At 46.6% G+C, this 19,738-nt stretch overlaps 1 protein-coding gene across 12 annotated transcripts in view; it reads left to right on the forward strand.

Annotated features, from left to right (window-relative positions):
- Nucleotides 1-19,738, forward strand: part of ALPK1 (alpha kinase 1) — a 40,513-nt gene that overhangs the window by 12,559 nt on the left and 8,216 nt on the right. For 11 of the 12 annotated variants that reach the window (XM_068681991.1, XM_068681997.1, XM_068681988.1 and 8 more), the window contains 8 exons: nt 389-599; nt 4,029-4,183; nt 13,634-13,832; nt 14,999-15,058; nt 16,679-16,765; nt 17,464-17,540; nt 18,762-18,857; nt 19,388-19,492. In XM_068681991.1, coding sequence (XP_068538092.1) covers nt 479-599; nt 4,029-4,183; nt 13,634-13,832; nt 14,999-15,058; nt 16,679-16,765; nt 17,464-17,540; nt 18,762-18,857; nt 19,388-19,492 — 900 coding nt within the window. In that variant the 5' untranslated portion in view covers nt 389-478. Of the gene's footprint in view, nt 1-388; nt 600-3,228; nt 3,919-4,028; nt 4,184-13,633; nt 13,833-14,998; nt 15,059-16,678; nt 16,766-17,463; nt 17,541-18,761; nt 18,858-19,387; nt 19,493-19,738 lie in introns of those variants that run through there. The other variant, XM_068681998.1, reaches the window with a different exon arrangement.

Raw genomic sequence — 19,738 nt, forward strand, 5'->3', positions numbered from 1 at the left:
GTAGTTCACGAAGGAAAACCACCACCAAATTTGTTTTGCTATGAAAAAAAAAAAAAAAAAAAGCATTTCCTCCGCATTTCATTTCTGAGAGCTGTTCCAAATGGCTCTGGCAGACAGTGAGCCAGATGCTCGGGGTGGAAAGCTTTTTATTTTTTTTCCTGCACCACCACTGGCAATGTCATAAGCAAATGAAGGGCTTGCAGTGGAAAATTCATGGCGAGCCAGGTATCTGGATGAATGTTTGGAAAGCCAGCCTCAGACAGAAGCAGACCCCTGCTCCTAGGGTGTATTTTCATGTACTCCCCTTCTTATTTCCCCCTGCTTGAGCTGTTCAGATAATTGGCGATGCTTTCGGTAATCATTTTCCCCCCTCTTTTTTTCTCACCAGGCACCCCAACCCAGACGGGATCTTCTCCTAAGCAACCGCTCACCACACACCCGGGGACACCCGTCTGGCAGCAGAGCAGGACTGGGCACCATGAGCAACCACGGTGCGGTGGCCGCGCTGCTGCAGGACTGCAAGCGTGCCCTGGACACCCTGCTGTCGGCCAAGGCTGACACCCACGAGGAAGAGGAGCAGCAATACCAACAGTGCCAGGGTGAGGTCCCTGAGGGCAGCAGCAGGGCCAGGGCAGGCGGTTGCTCCTCGGCCCTACCCTATTTTAATTCTCCTGGCAGATGAGAGTCAAGAGACGACTGGATTTCGGGGCCGTGAATGGGCCGTGGGCTGCGGGCAGGCAGGGGAAAGCAGCCCACTTTGTTGCGGTGAATTGCTGTCAGTTCTAATTTTAGGCTTCAGTAAACATGAGGCTGTAAGGAACAGTTTAGTTGGGGAAGAACAATGCCCGAAAGTTTGCTGATGCACATAAATTTCAGTTATTAAAAAAAAAAAAAAAAAGAAGAAAAGAAAAAGGATGCAACTTCTGAATAAGGGCACATATTTCCTCTCCTTTCATAGGGACTGGGGGAGGGCCCTTTCTGTTTGTCAGCTTCTCCTAATATATTAAAGAGCTCATTGCCTGAATCTTTATCTTGTAAAATGTGCGTGACCTCTATAAGTGGTGTCCAAAGAAAAAAAACTTGCAGTATCCCTCTTGAAAGGAAAATCCAGGAAAATCCATGCTGGCTAATGGCTGGAATAAATAACCAGGAAAGGAAGCAGGATTTAGTGAGGGCTGTAATGGAAGAGCTCTTCATTTGTTTCAACGCTAGCAATCTTACTAGAAACCAGCATTTATTTCGGTGTTGTACTGATGCCTTGACAGTGTTTTGTTTTTTTTTTAAAAAAAAATATTATTAATTCCAGTGGAAATCCAGCTCACACTGATCATGAAAGGTGGTAATAGACTTGGTTCAGTTTTGTCCAGTCAGACTTTCAGCGGGCTACACAACTTAATTGCCACAGCTTTTTTATTCACCAAATAAAAGCCACGTTTGAATTGCTGAGCTTGTGTGAATTACACCTTTTGGTACAGGGTAGGGAGGTTATGTACTGCTTTCTGCCACACAGAAAGATAATTTAAGTACAGAAAGTTAAAGTAAGGGATACAAGTGACATTCCTGGGGGAAAAAATAAAGGCATCAGCAAAAATCTGCAAAATTTCAATGTAAGTGCAGGTTCTACTTTGTATTACGCTTTTTCAGTACCGTCCATTTTCCAGTGTGGTGTCAATAGTGTTTGGTGCTGCTTCGCTTGAGTGGCTTGACCATAATGTCAATCTGATCTTTAAAACCCTTTGTTTGCTCGGGAGTGCAGGGCTGCTTCAAATATGTTTTTACACACGCCCTTGTTCTCGCTGGGAGGTCAGCCGCCTTCTTCTGAAGCACCTAAGCCTGTCTGAGCTGGAGGGTGGCATATAGGTTTCTGCGAAGGATGCTGGAAGATTTTTCTCTTTTTTTTTGTTTTGTTTTGCTTTGTTTGTTTTTGACAAAGGGTACTTTGTTTTCTCATCACAAATTCTTTTAGGCTTTATTATCTCTCTTCAGAATAGGCTCTTGAACTCCTAATCAGGTAGCGCTTTTCCCCTTCACCCTCCTCAGCCCTTTTCTCCCATTAAATACCGCAGCGTATGAGAAATAATCGGTTTAGTTCCAGATAAGGTAGATCAGCGCCCCCATAACCGCTCGATTAGCCACGGCCCTTCAGGTGAGCTGCTGGAGGAAACGGGCAATCAGAGCCCGCAGGGAGGCTCCATCCTGTCCTCTGGGGACCTGCTCGCAGCAGCCGGGGCTCACGGCAGCTCCTGGCAGCCTGGGGATGCTCCTGGCACCCTGGGGATGCTCCTGGCACAGGCACTGCTGCTGCTCCCCCCCCCCCCCGACGTGCTGCAGGAGTAAATTCTTGCTCTGAGAGCTGGATTTCAGCTGATGGCTACAAGATTGTTCATGCCAGCTCACCGACTATACTGTGCACTCGCGGTGTTTCTGCCTTACAGCACCACGTAATTATCATTAGCACACTAATTGCATTCGTTTCCACGTGGTGACAACCAGATGTCAGAGTCAGGCTCGAAGCTAGGCTTACACGGGTGCCCAGCCCCAAAGATGGCTGACAGGGCCTAGATCACCAAATCCTGCTGAAAACCTCGCTCTGGCTTCCTCCTCTAACCAGCTCGGCAGCATTGACTGCTGAGGAGGCCTCTAAGAGTAAAAGTTCAATATTAAAGATGTTCTTTGGTGCATCTAGTAGGAGTCGGATTGAGGTTTAACTGGGGATGGCGTGGAGAACGGGGTAGCAGCAACATCTGCATGCTTCAGAGAGAATGCCAACATCCACATCGTCCCACGGGTTGTTTTTGTTTTTCCTGACTGTTGCCTTATCTCATCTTGGTGTTGTGGCTCCTGTGCTGGTTTTGGGGTGCTGCCATTACAGGGATAAGGGAGCTGTGCGGATGGGAGCTGGAGGCACGGCCTCCTCTGCCCCAGCCTTGCCCATGGCCACCTTTCCATGCCGGGGAAGGCCGAGCCTCTTCGGGTGAGACTTGGGACCAGCAGGACAGCACGGCTGTGCTGTGTGGTGCGATGGGAGACGTATCCAGAGCGGCAGCAACAAGTGAGAAAACCTAGGTTGGAAAAAGTGGTGTGTTTGTGAAGGTGGCTTTGTAGAAAGCTGGCCCTGAGTATCAGACTCACCACTCTTTCTGGAAAAACGTCCCGGTGAATGCACTGCAATATGGGCACAAAACTGAATTCTTATGTTGTGTGCTTTCTAAAATCATCCATAAAGGGTTGATTAAAAAAATATGTAGTAATACATTTATTGCATTACCTTGTTAGAGCAATGATGGTCTCTAAGCAGCATTTTTTCTGGGGATTAATGGCCAGAAGGGGCTAGATCTGCAGCTGATGATCACCATTAACCCCATCTGGTCAATAATCCTTGTTAATCCACTTTTATTGGCCAGAGAGCCTGCCTGGCCTAGGGTTAGCACAGCACACGGGGGCTGCAGATTTGCCGCTCTTTCAGGGAAAATTAAACGTGGGCTGCAGCTGAAAGGAAGGGAGCTGGCATCCTCCACCCCTGCAAGCCTGAAAGGCCAGGTCCTCAGCCCGCCTGAATGACTTAGCTGCGCCAGACCAACTATTTTTCCCAAATGATCTATTAAATAATTATTCTCAAGAACATACAACTTGTTTTTCACTGCATCCCCTTAGATCTTTGTGTGATTGCTATCTACGGCCCAGACTCATCTCCCAGGCTGGCTGTGGCTTTTCAGGCTGGTTTTTGTTACTGCCACAAGCAAAGCCTGGGCTGGCTGTGCTCCCCTGAGCCCTTGCCTCACAGAGGTTCAGGTTTCCTCCAGCCTGCCCTGCAGCAGCCCCTCACGCTCAGCCAGCCACCCAGCCGTGTTGCTTCCTGCTAAAAACTACTTTAATGGCCAGTGGCTCCCATTTAGCTGGAGGGCAGAGCAGACGAGGGTGAGGGATGGTGCTTGTGGAGGTCCCGGTGACGATGATCTCCGCAGGGTGGCTGCTCCATCGTGGCGGTTGTGCCTGCTGTATCCTTACCTGTGCTTTGACCTTTTCAGCATTGCTTCCCGATGACTTGAGGACCCTTCTGGAGGAGGCGAAGGAGATGAAGTGGCCCTTTGTGCCGGAGAAATGGCAGTACAAACGAGACGTGGGCCCAGAGGACAAGACAAACCTGCAGGATGTGATCAGCGCCAGGCTCCCCGATCTGCTGGTATGAAGTTCAACACTCCTCCTGTGGGCAATGTGCTGCTGTGGTGCTTGAGGCCGTCTCACTTGTGGTTTCAGAGGGTTTTCTCCATGCCCTGTAGCTGCAGCAGGTGGGGAGCTGCTTGGTGCTAAGCCCACCTTAGTGTGCACAGTCACTTTGCCCGCTCATCTGGTTCACAGTGCACTTCTGTTTCCAGCAAGATGGATGTTTGTGTTTTCCCCAAAGATCTGAGGTTGTAATAATGCTAAAATGCCAAATGTTAGCCTGAAGTCCTACAAAGCATGAGTTTGGGAAGCATTATGTGCACTGCTGGGAGGCGGGGAGGCCTGCTGGCTGCAGTAGGGCTTGCCCAACTTGTCACCTGCCAGTTTTCCAAAAATCCCTTGACTGGATCCCTTGGGGGGCCTCAGCTGGCTGAAACCTGAGCAGAAAAGGCAAGAGGGTAATGGGACTTCCACATGAGGCCAGCAGGCTTTGTTTGAGGACGATGATGGCGCTGAACAGCGACGAGGAGCCACGGGGCTGTGCTGCTGCCAGCCGGGGTGTCAGCCTCACCAGCACCACACGCCGCGGGGATCCCAAATTTGCGGTGGTAGGGGGGGGTTGCCGCTCCTTGGGTATTTATTTTCTTCTTCTCTTTGGTGTGTGTGGCCTCGGACAGAAATTTATGGCGGAGGTTGACCTCCTTTACAATCCTCGCGCGGCGCTCCAGCTTCGCAGTGTTTGTCCGCGCTCTCCCAGGACAAACACCTGCAGTAAGCTCCCGGAGAGACCTGGATAGATGGGAGATTAATGCGGCTGTAATAGAGGGGCAGCGTTTCCAGCATTATGCCCTCTCCCCAGGTAGACGGATCTTTTCTGAGATGATACCAATTATTTATTGCTGAAACATCTGTTGATAACTGCAGCTGCCCTTGTTAAACAAAGCATATCGTGGGGTCATAGACCATAGGGACCTGAAATCCTACCGCATGCTAGTTTTAGGCTATTCACCGACACCCCCTGAAGTCCATTGGTTACCCTCGGCTTCAATGGTTCGTCGTGTGGTTGGAAATACTTTGTAAACATTGTGCTGCCTTTCCCTGTGTGCTTTGAAGTATTATTTCATCTTCATTGGTAATTTATATTCCAGTGCTATTGTACCATGGGAAAAAGGGAAAACCTTTTTTGTTTTGCATTTAATTGTAGATAGACTGACATTTTGACCTGTATTATTAGTATTAGTCAGGAAAAGGGATTTTTTTTCCCCCTTCATCCACCTCCCCCCCCCCCCAGTCCCTTTTTTTTAAATAAAATTTCAAGGCAGAGAGGCAGAGCAAAGGCTGCTTCAGTTCTTTGAATAAAAAGCTGGGGGGAAAATGAGGCTGAAGAGAGGTGATTACAGTGCGATGAGGAAAGATAAAAGTCTGAGCAACTTTTTTCTTCTCTTTTTTGGCATGAGGGACAGAAGGATAATGTCATACCCCAAAGGATAAAAAACAAAAATAATAAGTCTTTGTCAATTTATTGTTCGGGAAAACCTTTAAAAATTTTCATCTCTGTTTATTTTAATTTGCCATGCTCAGAATAAGCTCATAAACCGTAATTCATTACATTTAAAAAGCGCTTTGAGATCCATGAATGAAAGGCGCTTCATTACCATAACACACTGGCGCTGTTACGAGGGGGCAGCTCTGCCTGCCCGCGCTCCCGACCACGATGTTTCACTCGGGGAGTCGGCTGAAAAGCTCCATGAGACCAGCACAGGGAGTAAGCGGATTAGGGCTTTGGCTTCAAGGGTTTGCCTTAGTGCTACACTTTAAAAAGTGGGATGCCCGATGCTGGCGGCTGCGTGCTAGCTTGACACATCAGGAAGGCAAAGCCACCTGCACCTGCAGCCTTTTAAAGTGCTCTTCTTCGCCTTTGCTGTGGGATCATTACTTCTGCATGCTGGCCACAGCCCTAGGAAGGCAGAAACAGCTTGGGGGGCAGGGGAAGCGAGCACGCCGCTGTCTCCCTGGCGTGCTCTGGCTGCAGCCTCACTGCAACAGGAGCCATGCAGCTGCTAGAGCTGGGCTCGCTGCAGATTTTGGCAATATAAGCAAGCTTGTTTTTTTTACTTTCCTTCTCTTTCCACTGTGTGAAATTACTGAACCACCCCAGGGACTTGAAGGCAACAGATTTACCGCAATATTTTAGGCAAACCAGAATTGCTGTTTTTACAAACCCTTTGCATCTCTCAGAAGGGTTTGAGTGTGTGTGTGTGTGTGTGCTGTCGGTTTTCCTTTCCCTGCTGGGGATTCACCATCCAATACAAAGGCCACCCCACGTCAGCAAGCTCAGCGTACCGCTTGCCACGTCCTGCTAGCAGGATTTGAGAGAGCCTCACTGCCAGCTGCCATCAGCCAGCAAGCCCTGCCAGAGCTCCCTGCGGATGGCAGGGCGATGGCCAACACTGGTAGCCAGCATAAAAATCTGGGAAGCACTGGGATTCCTGATTTTAACAAACCAAAGCAAAATCAGAACTGTAAAGGGAGTCTCACTGAGAAATGCAGGCACGCAAGGATTACTTTATCTAGCTAAAAAATGCACACGCTGCGGGGTTAGGACTGGGGCTGCAGTTCCAAAAGGGAGGCTTGCAGGGGTTGCCCTTCCTGCAGATCTCCAGTATCTGTAGTGATGGAAATATCCTTATGCTCAGTGACCAGCCAACAGAGGGCAACATGCCCATGTGGACGTAGGCTTTGATCCCACAAACCCTACTGTGGGCTTCGCTGAAGGGCATCTCTGCACGCGAGTAGTTCCCCTGTGGGATTACTCAGGCAATGACTTTTTTTTATTTTATTTTTTTTGTGAGATCACATCTCGTGCTCAAATACTTTGTAGTGATATGGAGCACCACTTTGTTTTTGTTATACATGTGAGCAATTCCTGTATCCAGGCTCTGGCATTCAGCCACAGCCCAGGAGCTGCTGCAATAGGCACGGTGTGAGTGAAAAAGCAAAGCCCCAGCTTCAGAGATTTCACCACCTAAGGCCTTGCCAGTGGAAAGACACCAAGGAAACTCATTTGCAGTTGATGTTTAAATTCACTGTAGAGATGACCTTGAATCACCTTCGTACTGAAGGTGTCCCTCAGGTTTCCCCTGGCTGCATGTGCTCCCCAAAAACAGGTCTCCTCCAGGCAGGCCTGCAGGGAGCTGTGCAGGCTGATCCCGTGCTGCCTGCCCTGGATGGGGAGAGCTTGTGCAGTCTTATTGGGACCGTGGAAAAGAATGGGAAATAAGTCCCTGCCAGCCTTGCCTGGGCCTTGGCTAATTACGTGCTGCTGGATTATCATTAGGGGAACCGTTCTGAGGGAAGTGCCCCGCTACCCTTAGGGGGGTGGGTGGCACTTGAGAGCCGGAGCCTTTGAAAAAGAACTAAAGAGGGGGCTGAGGATTTAGTTTTCTCCTCCTTGTACCTGCTGGTGTGGTAACAGGAGAATTAAAGCCCCGAGGATCGCGGTTGTTCAGGCTGACCTTTTGCTACCTACCTCATAAGAGCTCTTCTTGGGTGATCCTGGTGGAACAGGGGGCGGCCGAGCCCAGAGCTGTGGCTGCAGGCTGAATTCAGCACAAGAGGGGCTTGGTGGCATCCTGACCCCCCTGACACAGTGTCACCGCTGGTACTTCAGGGCTTTTTGAGTGAGAGGTATCAGAGATCAGGTCCTGTCAGCACAGGAGGGTGGCTGCTATCTCGTGTGTCACTCGTGATGCCCAGCCAGGGCACAATAGTTTATTTAAATGAAGATTGAGCACAGCAGGATATGTCAGTGCCACAAAGTTCCTGTCGCACCCATCCTGGGCAGCTAGCAAAAACAGGGCACTCCTGTGGTCCCCCAAATCCCTGCTGCCCTGTCAGATGTAGGAGGCTCACAGGAGCTCCCCCTCAACAAGTCTCCTCAGTAATTTAAAGGGTTTTCCCCCAAAATGCTTCTCCTGAGAGCATGCAATTCATCATGCTTTTGGTGGCTTGCCCACTGGCCCCACAGGCTGGTGCCCTCCTTCAGCCACCTCTACACTCAAGCAGCACCCAAAGCAAAACCTGCAAGCAGCAGCTAGGGCAGGGGTGGTGCCTTTCCCTTCCACATCCCCATGAGGCGTGGGGGGTCCTCTACCTCCTGCCGGGGATTTGGGACACGCAGTGGGAGCCAGGGCAGCCAGCGGGGCTCTCCTGGCACCGCTGTGCTGGAGCAAGTGGCAGTGCAGGAGTCGAGAGTGGGAACAAGCCCTTGGTGGTAAAATTAAATCACTGGCCAGTTAAATTGCCAAAAAGGGGGGCTGTTGGTAAAAGCAGGGGTTGCTATTGCCCTAGCAGCTTCTCACTTTACGAAGGAGGATGTGGCTGCTTGTAAAAACTGACCCATTCTGTGGTGTTTTGAGCTGCTAATAATGGACCTAATGCTGCGCTCATTGAATCAACACCCAACTCTCCATCACCTTCAGGATGAATAACTTGAGCTAATTAACAGCTTCAGACGCTCAAGCCATTAAATTGGGTCCTCTGCTGCTCAGGGCAGAGAGGAAAGTGTCCAGGAACCTCTCACTCCTCAGCTATTTACTGTGTGGCTCACTCGTCCTGTGTTCGGGCTTATCCATCTGCACATCGCGGACATGCTTTCTCCTGCCCGTCACAGAGGTGGTAGGAGGCTTAATTCATTGTTATTTGCAGAGTGTGCTCTGATTGCCAGCTGAAAGGCCGAGATTGATAGAGAAGTCCCGTGCAGTGACAGCAGCTTTGGTCTCTTGGAAATACGGGCTTTGCTAACAGTGCGTGGGGTAAAAGGGCGAGACTTCAGCCAAATCCATTGGTGTTTTGACTGTGTGTTTAATCTGACAGGGGACGAATGCAGCGGGAGAAAGAGCTGGGCAATTTGTTAGGGTTCAGTGAAGTGCTAACTAGGAGCAGATCTTGAGGGAGAACTAAAGCACCTGGAAATGCGTGGCATTGAAACCCCGCCCCGTGCACAGAGCTTGAGTTTCTTTCTTGACTGCTCTTGTGTTGTTGATTTTTTTTAAGATTTGAAACTTCCGTCTCAATTACAAATGAAGACTGAAGTAGGCTGAGGCGAATGGCTGTAAGAACACACAGGAATCAGGAGTGCTGGCAAAACTGTGGCCATACACTAAGAATGGTCTCAAACCTCGCTGCTTGCAGAGGTTTCTGCAAAGGGGACCTTCCCGAGCCTGCAGGCTGCGTGTGGGACCCTCGCTTTATAAAGAGGGCAGGGAGAGTGGATTAAATCAATATTTCATTTATTTGGGCTTGTAATTCCTCTTACATCAGCTGCCGCCTAAAGATCTCTGCAACTCCCTACCCCTCCTCCCCGCCCTCATTTACTATGCACCAATAATTTCCCTTTGACGCGATCCTGCCAGCTCCCGTGCCAGATGGCCCCGGCGCTGAGCTGCTCCCTCTCTCGGGAGCGGGCCCCATTGTCAAGGCGAAGGAGGCATCAAGGCTTTGAACCCGGCGCTGGGACCCAAACTTCAGCCCCGATGCAAGGAGGAGCCACCCCGCTAATGCAGGGAACCACACGCACAGCACACCCTTCCACTCAGCACCATTAAGCACGAGCCCTTCGCTGACGGCTGTTTTGCATTTTCCCCCCTGGTCCGTGTGTAGAAATCTCGTGCAGATTTAATTCGGGCACCACCTGATTCCACTTCCCAGGCGGGAGGCTCCCTTTGTGTCCCAAACTCAATTAGACGTATGCATGGGGCATCGCGGACACAGATGTGAAAACAAAGTGCGCACGTACCTCGCTCCTGCTTTTCTCTTTCTCCCTCTCCACGCATGGGTGCACATGAGGCCAGAAGTAAGGCGAGTGGACCTGCTAGCCCTACCCTGGCTTGCTCCAAAAAGTGACGAGCCCAGTGGGCTGCTGGTGGTGCTCTGCCAGGCTGCTGTCTCTCAGACACCTCATCTGGCAGGGTGAGGGCAGCACTCCATGTGCCAGCAGGACATTTTCGGGAGGCGCTGAGGAATTTCGGAGTGGTGGGTGGAAGGTGAGGGTATGAATTTCTGGGTGTGCTGCTGGCAAGGCGGGAACGTAATTGCGAAGCTTGACACCGAACCGTGTTCCTGTGTGCCACACAGCGTGCAGCCCTGCCTTTCAGCAACAACAACAAAAAAGTAGCCGAGTTTCTCCCCCTGGCTTGACTTTTCTACATTTTGTGTCCATTTGGTTTTGGAGAGGGACACAAGAGGTTTCGGCATTGAGCGGAGAGTTAAATTATGCAGCTGCAAGACTGCCAAGCCCTTCAGAATAGGATGCTTCGTTTAGATTTTCCACAATGCTATTGAAGTGCTTATTTTCCTCCTGAAGAGACACAAACAGATGCAAACTTCTGTAAACACTTTAGAAATGAATTCAGTGAGTTTGGCCTCTCAGCAGTGCTCAATAGCTGACAGAAAAATGTCTAATTAGTGCAAGTGGAAATAATAGGGCCACTTGGATTCCTTCCATCCTCCTCCAAGTCTACTTTTCCTAGGGACTCAAAGGCCCTTTTGTTTGGTAGGTCACCCTCTCTCAGGCTTTTGTGCTCCGATCTATTAAAGGAAGAAGGGGAGGAAAAAAAATAGATTAGGCGATGCTCTGTGCTTAAATATATGGCCTGTTCATGAGCATTTCGAATGGATAGTTTGCAGTGTCAGTTTACAGGTGCTTAGAGAGAGGGATTCCTCCATTGTTGACCAGCACAAGCAGCGCTGCACGCACGGAGCTCCAGGAATCCTTTTCAAGTGCCATCCTCTTAGAAAATCCAACTCTGGCTCAGAGGGAAAAAAAAAAAAAAAGGAAATTTGCACAAATCCGCCTCACTGAACTGCAAACAAGCCAGCAAGTGCTTGCAGCAGGCCTGTGCTGCAGCCCAGCGTTCGTGCTGCAGCTCGTAGGCTCTCCTCTAAATGGTTTGAAATGGGCTTTGCCCCGCACCTCGGAGGGCTACATACTTTAGAAACAAGTGAACGTTTCTTGGTCAGGCTGCTGTGAAGAATTTAGGCTGGGCAGAAGCCAAGAAGGGTGCACAAGAAGCCTGGAGGGTGTTTGTGGTGGTCAGTGGACACTGGTGTCTCTGGCTCGGTGCTGTCAGGCCTGGGCCTTTACACAAGGAAGGCAAGGCAAGGAAACTGCTGCTGCAGAGATAAATGGGAGACAGCTGCCCGACTCAATATTTAGTGGGGAATTGGACTGAGTTTTCTTGACAGTCACATTCTCTGATGGTGCTGTGGGGCCTGAACCTCCTGTTCCTGCATTGCTTTTGCTGCCATCAGCACAAGTACTGACTGATAAGGACGAGATGAGAAACACATCCTTTTTTTGAGGAGGCTTCGTATGGTTGAAGGTGTTTCCTGTTTTATTATCTCACCTATTTTACTGTACCGCTGGGCAGTACTAGATCATTGCCAGCTCCCAGGTGTAGGAGTGAAGCTGGGCGCCAGTAGGCCTGGCTCTGTGGGCTGCCAACCTGAAGAAAATTGATCATCCAGGCGTCAGGGTGTGGAGCACCTCCTTGCTCCTTACTGACGGGAGTGCCAAGCCCTATCCGCCACGGAAAGGGGTGTTTGGTGCTGTCCTGGCAGATGTTCCCAGGTCTTAGTGGACTTCAATGTCCATGGTGAGGCCAAGTGGCCTCGACATGGCTGTCTCACTGGACTCCTGTCCACCTAACAGCATGCTGCCTGCAGAGCTCTGGATGAGTCCTCGTGTCAGTGTGAGGGCTCAGCAGCTGCGGGGATACAAAGAGGGTTCATGAGGGCTTAGAAATTATTAAAGATGACCTGCAAGGGAAAGGCATTGGACTCCTGCCCTGTTTGTTCGTTTGTGGTGCACAAAGGAGTGTTTGATCCTCCAGCCTTAAAGCTGCACTGATGCTGGTTGTTTGTAACTGGGGCCTGGTCCCTCAGAGACACACAGGTCCCCTGGGAATCCCCCGTTTCCTGGGGGGCTTCTGAGGAAGAGGAGGAAAAGGAAAGATGGGACTGAAACGTAGTACTCATACTGAAGGTAGCAGGAGTACCAGCTAATCAACCGTAATAATCAGGCCCCATGGACATTTGCATGTTCATGCATATTCAAGGAGGCCTGACTTTTTCCAGAAATGGTTTGAAAAGGTGCTTTCTGAGCTGTGTGCATCTCGGTTTGCTTAATACGCAAGACAGAGTGCTCAAGCCCTCTCTCTTATGTACGGCTTGAGCTCCATCTGGGACAACTGCTGAAGTGACCATTTCCAATCTCTTTCCAGACTAGTGTCCCTTTTGAACTAATTGTTATTACTGCCGTTAATCTGCTGGGTATAATTTAAATTCATTAACAGACCACCAAATTATGTGCTGCCAAATACTAAACACCAATTAGAAAGACAAAAAAAAAAAAAAAAAAAAAAAAAAAAGGAATGATATCTGCAGATCAAACAGAACAAAGAGCTGGAACCTTGAACCTTCCAATGTTAGAACGAAAATATAAACAAAATTAGTCAAATTATAGGTTATAAGTCTAGCCCAATCAGTGCCCAATGTTAGAATGAAAATATAAACAAAATTAGTCAAATTATAGGTTATAAATCAAGTCCAATCAGTGCCACAAGGGCTTAGCCCTTTATATACATGGCTAGGATGATAGAGGTTACAAGTAAAAACTCTGAGACAGAACATGGCTAGCAAGTATTTGCTTCTTGTAATGTTTAGTAACTTCACAGGATCACAGAATCACAGAAATTCTAGGTTGGAAGAGACCTCAGGATCATCGAGTCCAACCTCTGACCTTACACTAGCAGTAAACCAAACCCATTAAACCATATCCCTAAGCTCTACATCTAAACGTCTTTTAAAGACTTCCAGGGATGGTGACTCCACCACCTCCCTGGGCAGCCCGTTCCAGTGCCTAACAACCCTTTCAGTAAAGAAGTTCTTCCTAAGATCCAACCTAAAACTCCCCTGGCACAACTTAAGCCCGTTCCCCCTCGTCCTGTCACCAGGCACGTGGGAGAACAGGCCAACCCCCACCTCACTACAGCCTCCTTTGAGGTATCTGTAGAGAGTGATAAGGTCGCCCCTGAGCCTCCTCTTCTCCAGGCTGAACAATCCCAGCTCCCTCAGCCGCTCCTCGTAGGACTTGTTCTCCAGGCCCCTCACCAGCTTCGTCACCCTTCTTTGGACCCGCTCAAGCACCTCGATGTCCTTCTTGTAGTGAGAGGCCCAAAACTGAACACAGTACTCGAGGTGCGGCCTCACCAGAGCCGAGTACAGGGGGACAATCACTTCCCCCTTATTATGAGACTGTGCAGTTGCCTTACATGACTGAGGAAATTCAATTCATTTTCAAATGGTATATAGGCAGCTCTGTTAGGCAGGGCATTACTAAACAGAGCATTTTATTTAAACTGTTGACTACTTGCATTTCTTGAAGCAGGGGTACTGGTGTTCTTTTCAGGTTTATTTGAAGGCCTCCATCATGGCCAAGGACTGTGTAACGGCGGCTGCTGTTGTGTTCCTGATCGACCGGTTCCTGTACTGGATTGATGCCTCCAGCAAGCTCCTGAAGATCGCCAAGGGCCTGCACAAGCTGCAGCCCACCACTCCGATCGGTCCTCAGGTGGTCATCCGCCAGGCTCGCCTCGCCGTCAATGCAGGTGCTGGCTACCAGGGAGCCACCGCTCCATTTTCTCAGCTCAGGCCCAATTAGGAGCTACTTGACTTTGAAGAAGATACTGTGTCCCTTTCTGGGGATGACATGCTTATGGCCCCGGTGCCATCTTTTCAAACGTACAGCCCATTCCCAGCCCCCTTGAGCCCTCCCAGCTCTTCTCAGTAGCACAAAGGGGCTGGTATAAAGGGTGTCAGAGCCAAAAGCAGTAGAGAAAATTGTGAAAGGGTGTGGAAAATACTAATTGGAGCTTTTGTTCCTTAACAAATCTTCCCCGCTGGTTTCAAACAGGGATATCTGAATTGCTATACTTCTGACCAAGGGCCTTTAAGAAGTAAATGAGAGTCCTGGCATTTTCTCTGCACTGTCCCAGCTGCTTTTTTTTTTTTTTTTTCAGTGGGACCACTTGACTATGCAGATGATGCAGCTTACAAAGCCCTCTAGGATAAATCAATATCTTTATTTTTATTTTTTAAAATGTCCATCCTTCCTATAACGTGGGCAAAACCTGAAGAATTTTTAATATAGCATCTTCCCACTGGGAAGGTGTATTCCCACTTGTTCTTGGGAGAAGAAGACAAAGCCAAACAAACATGCTTTGAAAAAGACAATTGAGGAATATCTTAAGTACAGAGAACAGTCTGAGATTCCCAGCCTGTGGGGTGGCCAGCAGCTCAGTGCCTTCCCCAGTCTTATTGCCTCCGCTCCTGCCCTGAGTCCTGCAGCAGCCCAACAAGTGGGAATGAGCAGAGTGAGAACAGTGTCTGGAGTCGCGTGCCAATGCTGCTGAGCTTGTGTTAGCAGCTGGGTTGACTCTAAAACCAATGCACGGCCTTAACCTCCCTCCTAAAGGAGAGTTAACCGTGGCTTTCAGAAGCAGATGTCCAGCTAGAAATATTTGTCCCATTGGCTTTTTTTTTTGCAATACTTTTTGTATCTACAAAATAGCTTTTATTACAGAGGTTCCTGCACACGAGGTAGCATCTAGCAGTGCATACTTAACTGGTAAATTTAGGCTAATTGCAAACACAATAAGAACACTGGGAAGAGAAGTAAAATTTGCCAGGGCTTTCACTGTTGAATATTTTTGTTCACTTCATACCACAAGGTACACTTTTGTATTCATTATCTATCTTTGTTTTGTTTTATCAGGTAAACTCTTAAAAGCTGAATATATCCTAAGCAGCCTTATTAATGACAACGGAGCAACAGGTACATATATATTTATTTTCTAATTTCATAATTACTATTTTTTTGGTACTAATTTTGACAGTCACACAAATTTCAAATACAGCCAGTCTAACCTCAGTAACAACTCCTTACATCATGCTTCTCTCTTCATCACCATTCTCTGCTAAAATGTGGAAGCTGAAACCTTGTTTTGAAACTTCTACAATTCATCTTTGTATGTCTTCACTTGGGAAGAAAAATATTCTGGACTGACAGCCTTTCTACTAATTTCTCAGTCTGGAGAATTTTAAAATGTAGCCCAATTTCAAGCAATTGACTGATTGGTGATACAAAATAAAGACAACCCCCCAGTCGCCAAGAAAAACAAATTTGTTGAGTAATCCTCCACATTCACACTGATCTTGTGAGCAAAATTAAAACTTTAACCTCGCCCTGCAGCAGACTATAGTGCACTTACTTACAATATTTAGGAGTTGAGAAAAAAAAGAGAGCAAATTCTTCATCTTAAAGCACTTTCTTCAATTACTGGATAGACAAGCAAAACTGTAAAATGGGAACGTTCCTTAATGTGCAATGATACTTTTAGAAATTTCTTCTTTTTCCTTTTTGTCAAATGACTATACCGCTGGCCATGTGACTTGTTTCAGATTTGGAGGGATATGTAGAAATGGTAAGAATTCACACATTTTGTCAGACGTTCAAAATCAGTATTTAATTACGGGTTTGAGACAAATGTATTTTAGGTTTTCAAACCTGTTAACTATTTGCTTAGCCTTCAGAGTTTATATAGTCTTGCTTTTGCTTTGCCTACAACCATTAAAAAAAAAAAAAGGTCCATTCTGGTTTTTAGTGTTCTATTTTTGCGTGAAACTGAAATTCTTATACAAGAAGGGTCCTTACTCAAGAGGGCTTTAAACAAAATACTAGATATCACTGTTAAAGTAGCAATGGCTCTGCATTTCATCTCTGATGAGATTGTGTTATTATTTTCAGATTATTTTCATAATATTTAATGATAATGCTTAGTTAATGTTGAAGATGTGTTGTTTAACAGGTACTTTGTGCTAAGAGTTGCAGTGAAATGGTCATATTAGGAAAGCTTAGTGGTTTCATTTTTATTATAATGAGACAGTCGATATAGATTTGATAATGAAACGCTTCGTTTAACTTTGTATAATCGTGCTGTTTCAATGCAAAAACTTTTGTTTTAATCTTCATGATACACTGATATCTGAAAACATATTTTGCCAATGATTCAAAGTATTTTGTTCTCTGTGTGTACCAGTGATGGCGCAGATAACCATGTTAATCCTTTTGAATGCTTGTTAGTGCAACTCTGTATAATCTTTATACACAGTGACTTTTTGTTGCTTCACAGAAGACAGGAACCTTTTGCTTTTTATGTTGTTCTTATCCTCTGCGTAGCTGTCATTCAAGCTACATGCTCATATAGCTGTCTGCTTATATTCCTTGCTGCACTGACACTTTATCATCTCTCTGGCTGCAAGGCCTGACTCAAACCAGCTGACTTCAATGGAGGGATTTCTGGCAACTTGACAGGATTTAGGTTCTCCTCAGAGGCCTAAAATGATGGCAGCATTTTTTCATTCTCTCTACTGAAATTTTCAACTCTTTTTTCAGGTACCTGGCAGTATGCTAATGAAAGTGATAGGATCCTTGTTCAGTCGGTCTGCTTACAAATCAGAGGACAGATTCTGCAAAAGCTTGGTATGGCTTTTTTCTGTAAATATCTATTCAAGGTTTCTCCCTTTTTTTTTTCTTTATAGTCAGGATTTGCAATGATACATTTGTCATATGTCAGAATTTTAGCTTGTGTGAAACGTCTGCCTGACATCCATAACACAGCCACAGACGATGAGTTATGCACACATCTGTTTGAAGAAGCAAGGACCTAGAGCCATGTACCAAGCAATCACATTTTAAGAATTACCATCTTATTATTAATCTAACCAGAAGCCAAGGAGCATCCTGCAATATTGTTTCACTCTTCTGCTAACACTTTTCCCAATTTCACTGTTCCCAAAAGCATGCAGTAGCTTAACATGGGTACATCACGGCGGTTTCTTCTGTCAATATAGGGTGATCCCTAGCATTCAGAATGATGGACTTCTGTACTCCAGGCTTGGTACTTGGGGCCAGCAGCCTTCATTTTACACTTTTGCCATAACCTTTCATCTTCAGCAACTGTTGAAATGAGGTCTTTTATGAACATAAAATGTGTGTTTATACACAGCCAAAAGCTAAAAGAAACTAATGTTCACCGTCACCAAAGCAAAATATGCCATGACGTGGTTTTATACTGTTTCCAGGGCTGCCAACTCAAGAAGATGTAAAATAATCTCTGCCTATTTGAAGCCATCGGTAGCAGTAATCTGCTTAGTGACTATTTCTCTGGTTTATTTTAGGGATGTGGTATGAGGCGGCAGAGTTGATTTGGGCTTCGGTTGTAGGATATTTCAAACTTCCTCTACCAGATAAAAAGGTAGGATCTTCTTTTCACTGCGGATAGCCTTGCCAATCTAATAATCATTCCAGATTAGCTTTTGTTGACCTCAGTCCTGTCTTTTAGAAATAAAGTTTCAATTATGCATCTCAGACACGGTTAACATTAAGGACGAATATTCCAGTTGGTCCGTGTAGCACATTGTTTGTTTCCGCATGCATGCACAGACTTACAGACACCTTTTTCCTGCAGGGAAACGGAATGATAGTTTTCATTAGTGATAAAGTGATTTCAAAGTGATGGTTTTCATTAAGCAGAATTGTCTGAAGTGAGCCATCACCTAGGATGTCACAGGTGTCTCTGACAAGGACAGACTAATCCCAGAACACAACCATAGATTTGGGTTTCTTGGTTTGGTTTTCTTGTTTTGTTTTTTAGCATTTCTGTTTGCTGAAATGTTCTCAAGCTGCCCTACACTATCTGTTGTGAGTGGTGTATGTCCCCTGGCCCTGCAACATCTGAACGCCTTGCAGCAGCTAATATATCTGTCTTTAACACTTTTGTGAGGCATGGTTGCACTAATCTTCCCGCTGCCAATGAAGCAACAGTCATACCATGTGTCCGTAGCTAAACAGGAATGTGAACCTAAGTCTTGCAAGTCCTGGGGTGATTCTTTAATAATTTTTGTAATTGTATTCCAGAATAGGATATAACAAAAAAACAGACCTCATCACCTCTCCTCTCCCATACTTAAAAGCTTGACTTTAATCTCAGAACATCCCTATGAGACCAAAGACGTGTGAATTTTGCAGAAAGTGTACAGATACTTCCTGGCATTCTCAACTATTCAGCTGGGCAGGCCCTTAGCTATCAGGTGTAAATCAAAAGTTCAGGAAAGAGACTTTGCTTTCATTGTCACAAAGAGCACCCTGGAAAAATATCTAAGAAAAATGCAGTGCTATTGAAGTTGCTGTTGAAGGCAAGAGCTAGAGTTTATCAGAATAGCTGCCACTCACAGAAACTCATCAGGGTCCAGCATTTTCTGCAAGTTAAAGTTAATAAAACCCTACCAAGATGACCTGAGCTTCTCAGCAGTATTTCTCTTTGGATCCTTTTTGGTTCATATTGTTGGATTTTCAGTGTGGGTTGTGTTGTTTGTTTGTTTTCTGGTTTGCCATATATAGAAACTAAGTAACTGTAAGAACTAAAGCTCTTAACACATGGGAAAAAATCTGCCATCATTTCCCATTTCTTTTTCAGGGAATTGCTACCTCCTTGGGTATTATAGCTGATATCTTTTCTTCCATGAATGAGAAGGATTATACACGTTTTAAAACCAATGCTGAGATTGACCTGGTAAGATGTGGTTTAGTAATAGTGTGTGCAGATTCTTCAGAAAAATTGTATGTCGTTGTCCCAGATTCAGTCACATTTTGTCCACCCTCCAGTTCCTCTCCTAAGCTGAGAGGGCTGAAGAAAATTCTATCGCTCCCATTGATAAAGTTCATTAGCACCTAGATGGAAAAATGCTTTGCTCCAGGAAAAAAGAAACAGTAAAAATATTTAGTCAGGGTATATGTGTGTGTATGTGTAATACGCAGATGATTTACAGAGCCCCAAACTGACACATCTATGGTAAACCTGAGCAAAAAGGCTCTTTCAGAAATTCGGTCGGCTGTTGTTGTGTAAGATTTGATGCCCCACTCTGTCAAGATTCAAAGGCATCAGAAGCCTCAGGGAACCTACAAATCCCAATGGACTCAGATGACCAAATCCCAAGCTGCCTACCTCCAGCCTAACAGGGTTGCCTGCCAGGTAGACACTTCTCTTTGAAAAGAGAGCCTTTAAAATGAGGTTTCCCCTTGTGCTTTTTTCTGTTCCACCAGAGCCTTCTCCGGGAGTTCAGCCATCGCTTACTATCAGCTGCTGAAGCCTGCAAACTGGCGGCAGCCTACAGCCAGTATACCCCACTGTTTGTGCTCACAGCAGTGGTAAGTATTAGTCCTTATTCTGGAAGTACTGTGTGTATCAGAGAAGAGTCCAGGCTACTAAATTTGGCTGTAATCTAGCTTCCAAGCATCGTACTGTACGATATGCTCCTATCTGTGTTGTGGGTGTAATGATAGATGTTACTCTGGACTCCAGTCTGAAGCTAAGCAGATGGGAAGAAAGCAGTATTTGTCTGCAGAGCGAGGATGGGCTTTCGAGCCCACCTGAGAGTGTTGCTTCTCCTGTAA

This window comes from Anas acuta, chromosome 4, assembly GCF_963932015.1.
Source record: "Anas acuta chromosome 4, bAnaAcu1.1, whole genome shotgun sequence".
In the NCBI taxonomy this organism is placed as follows: Eukaryota; Metazoa; Chordata; class Aves; order Anseriformes; family Anatidae; genus Anas; species Anas acuta.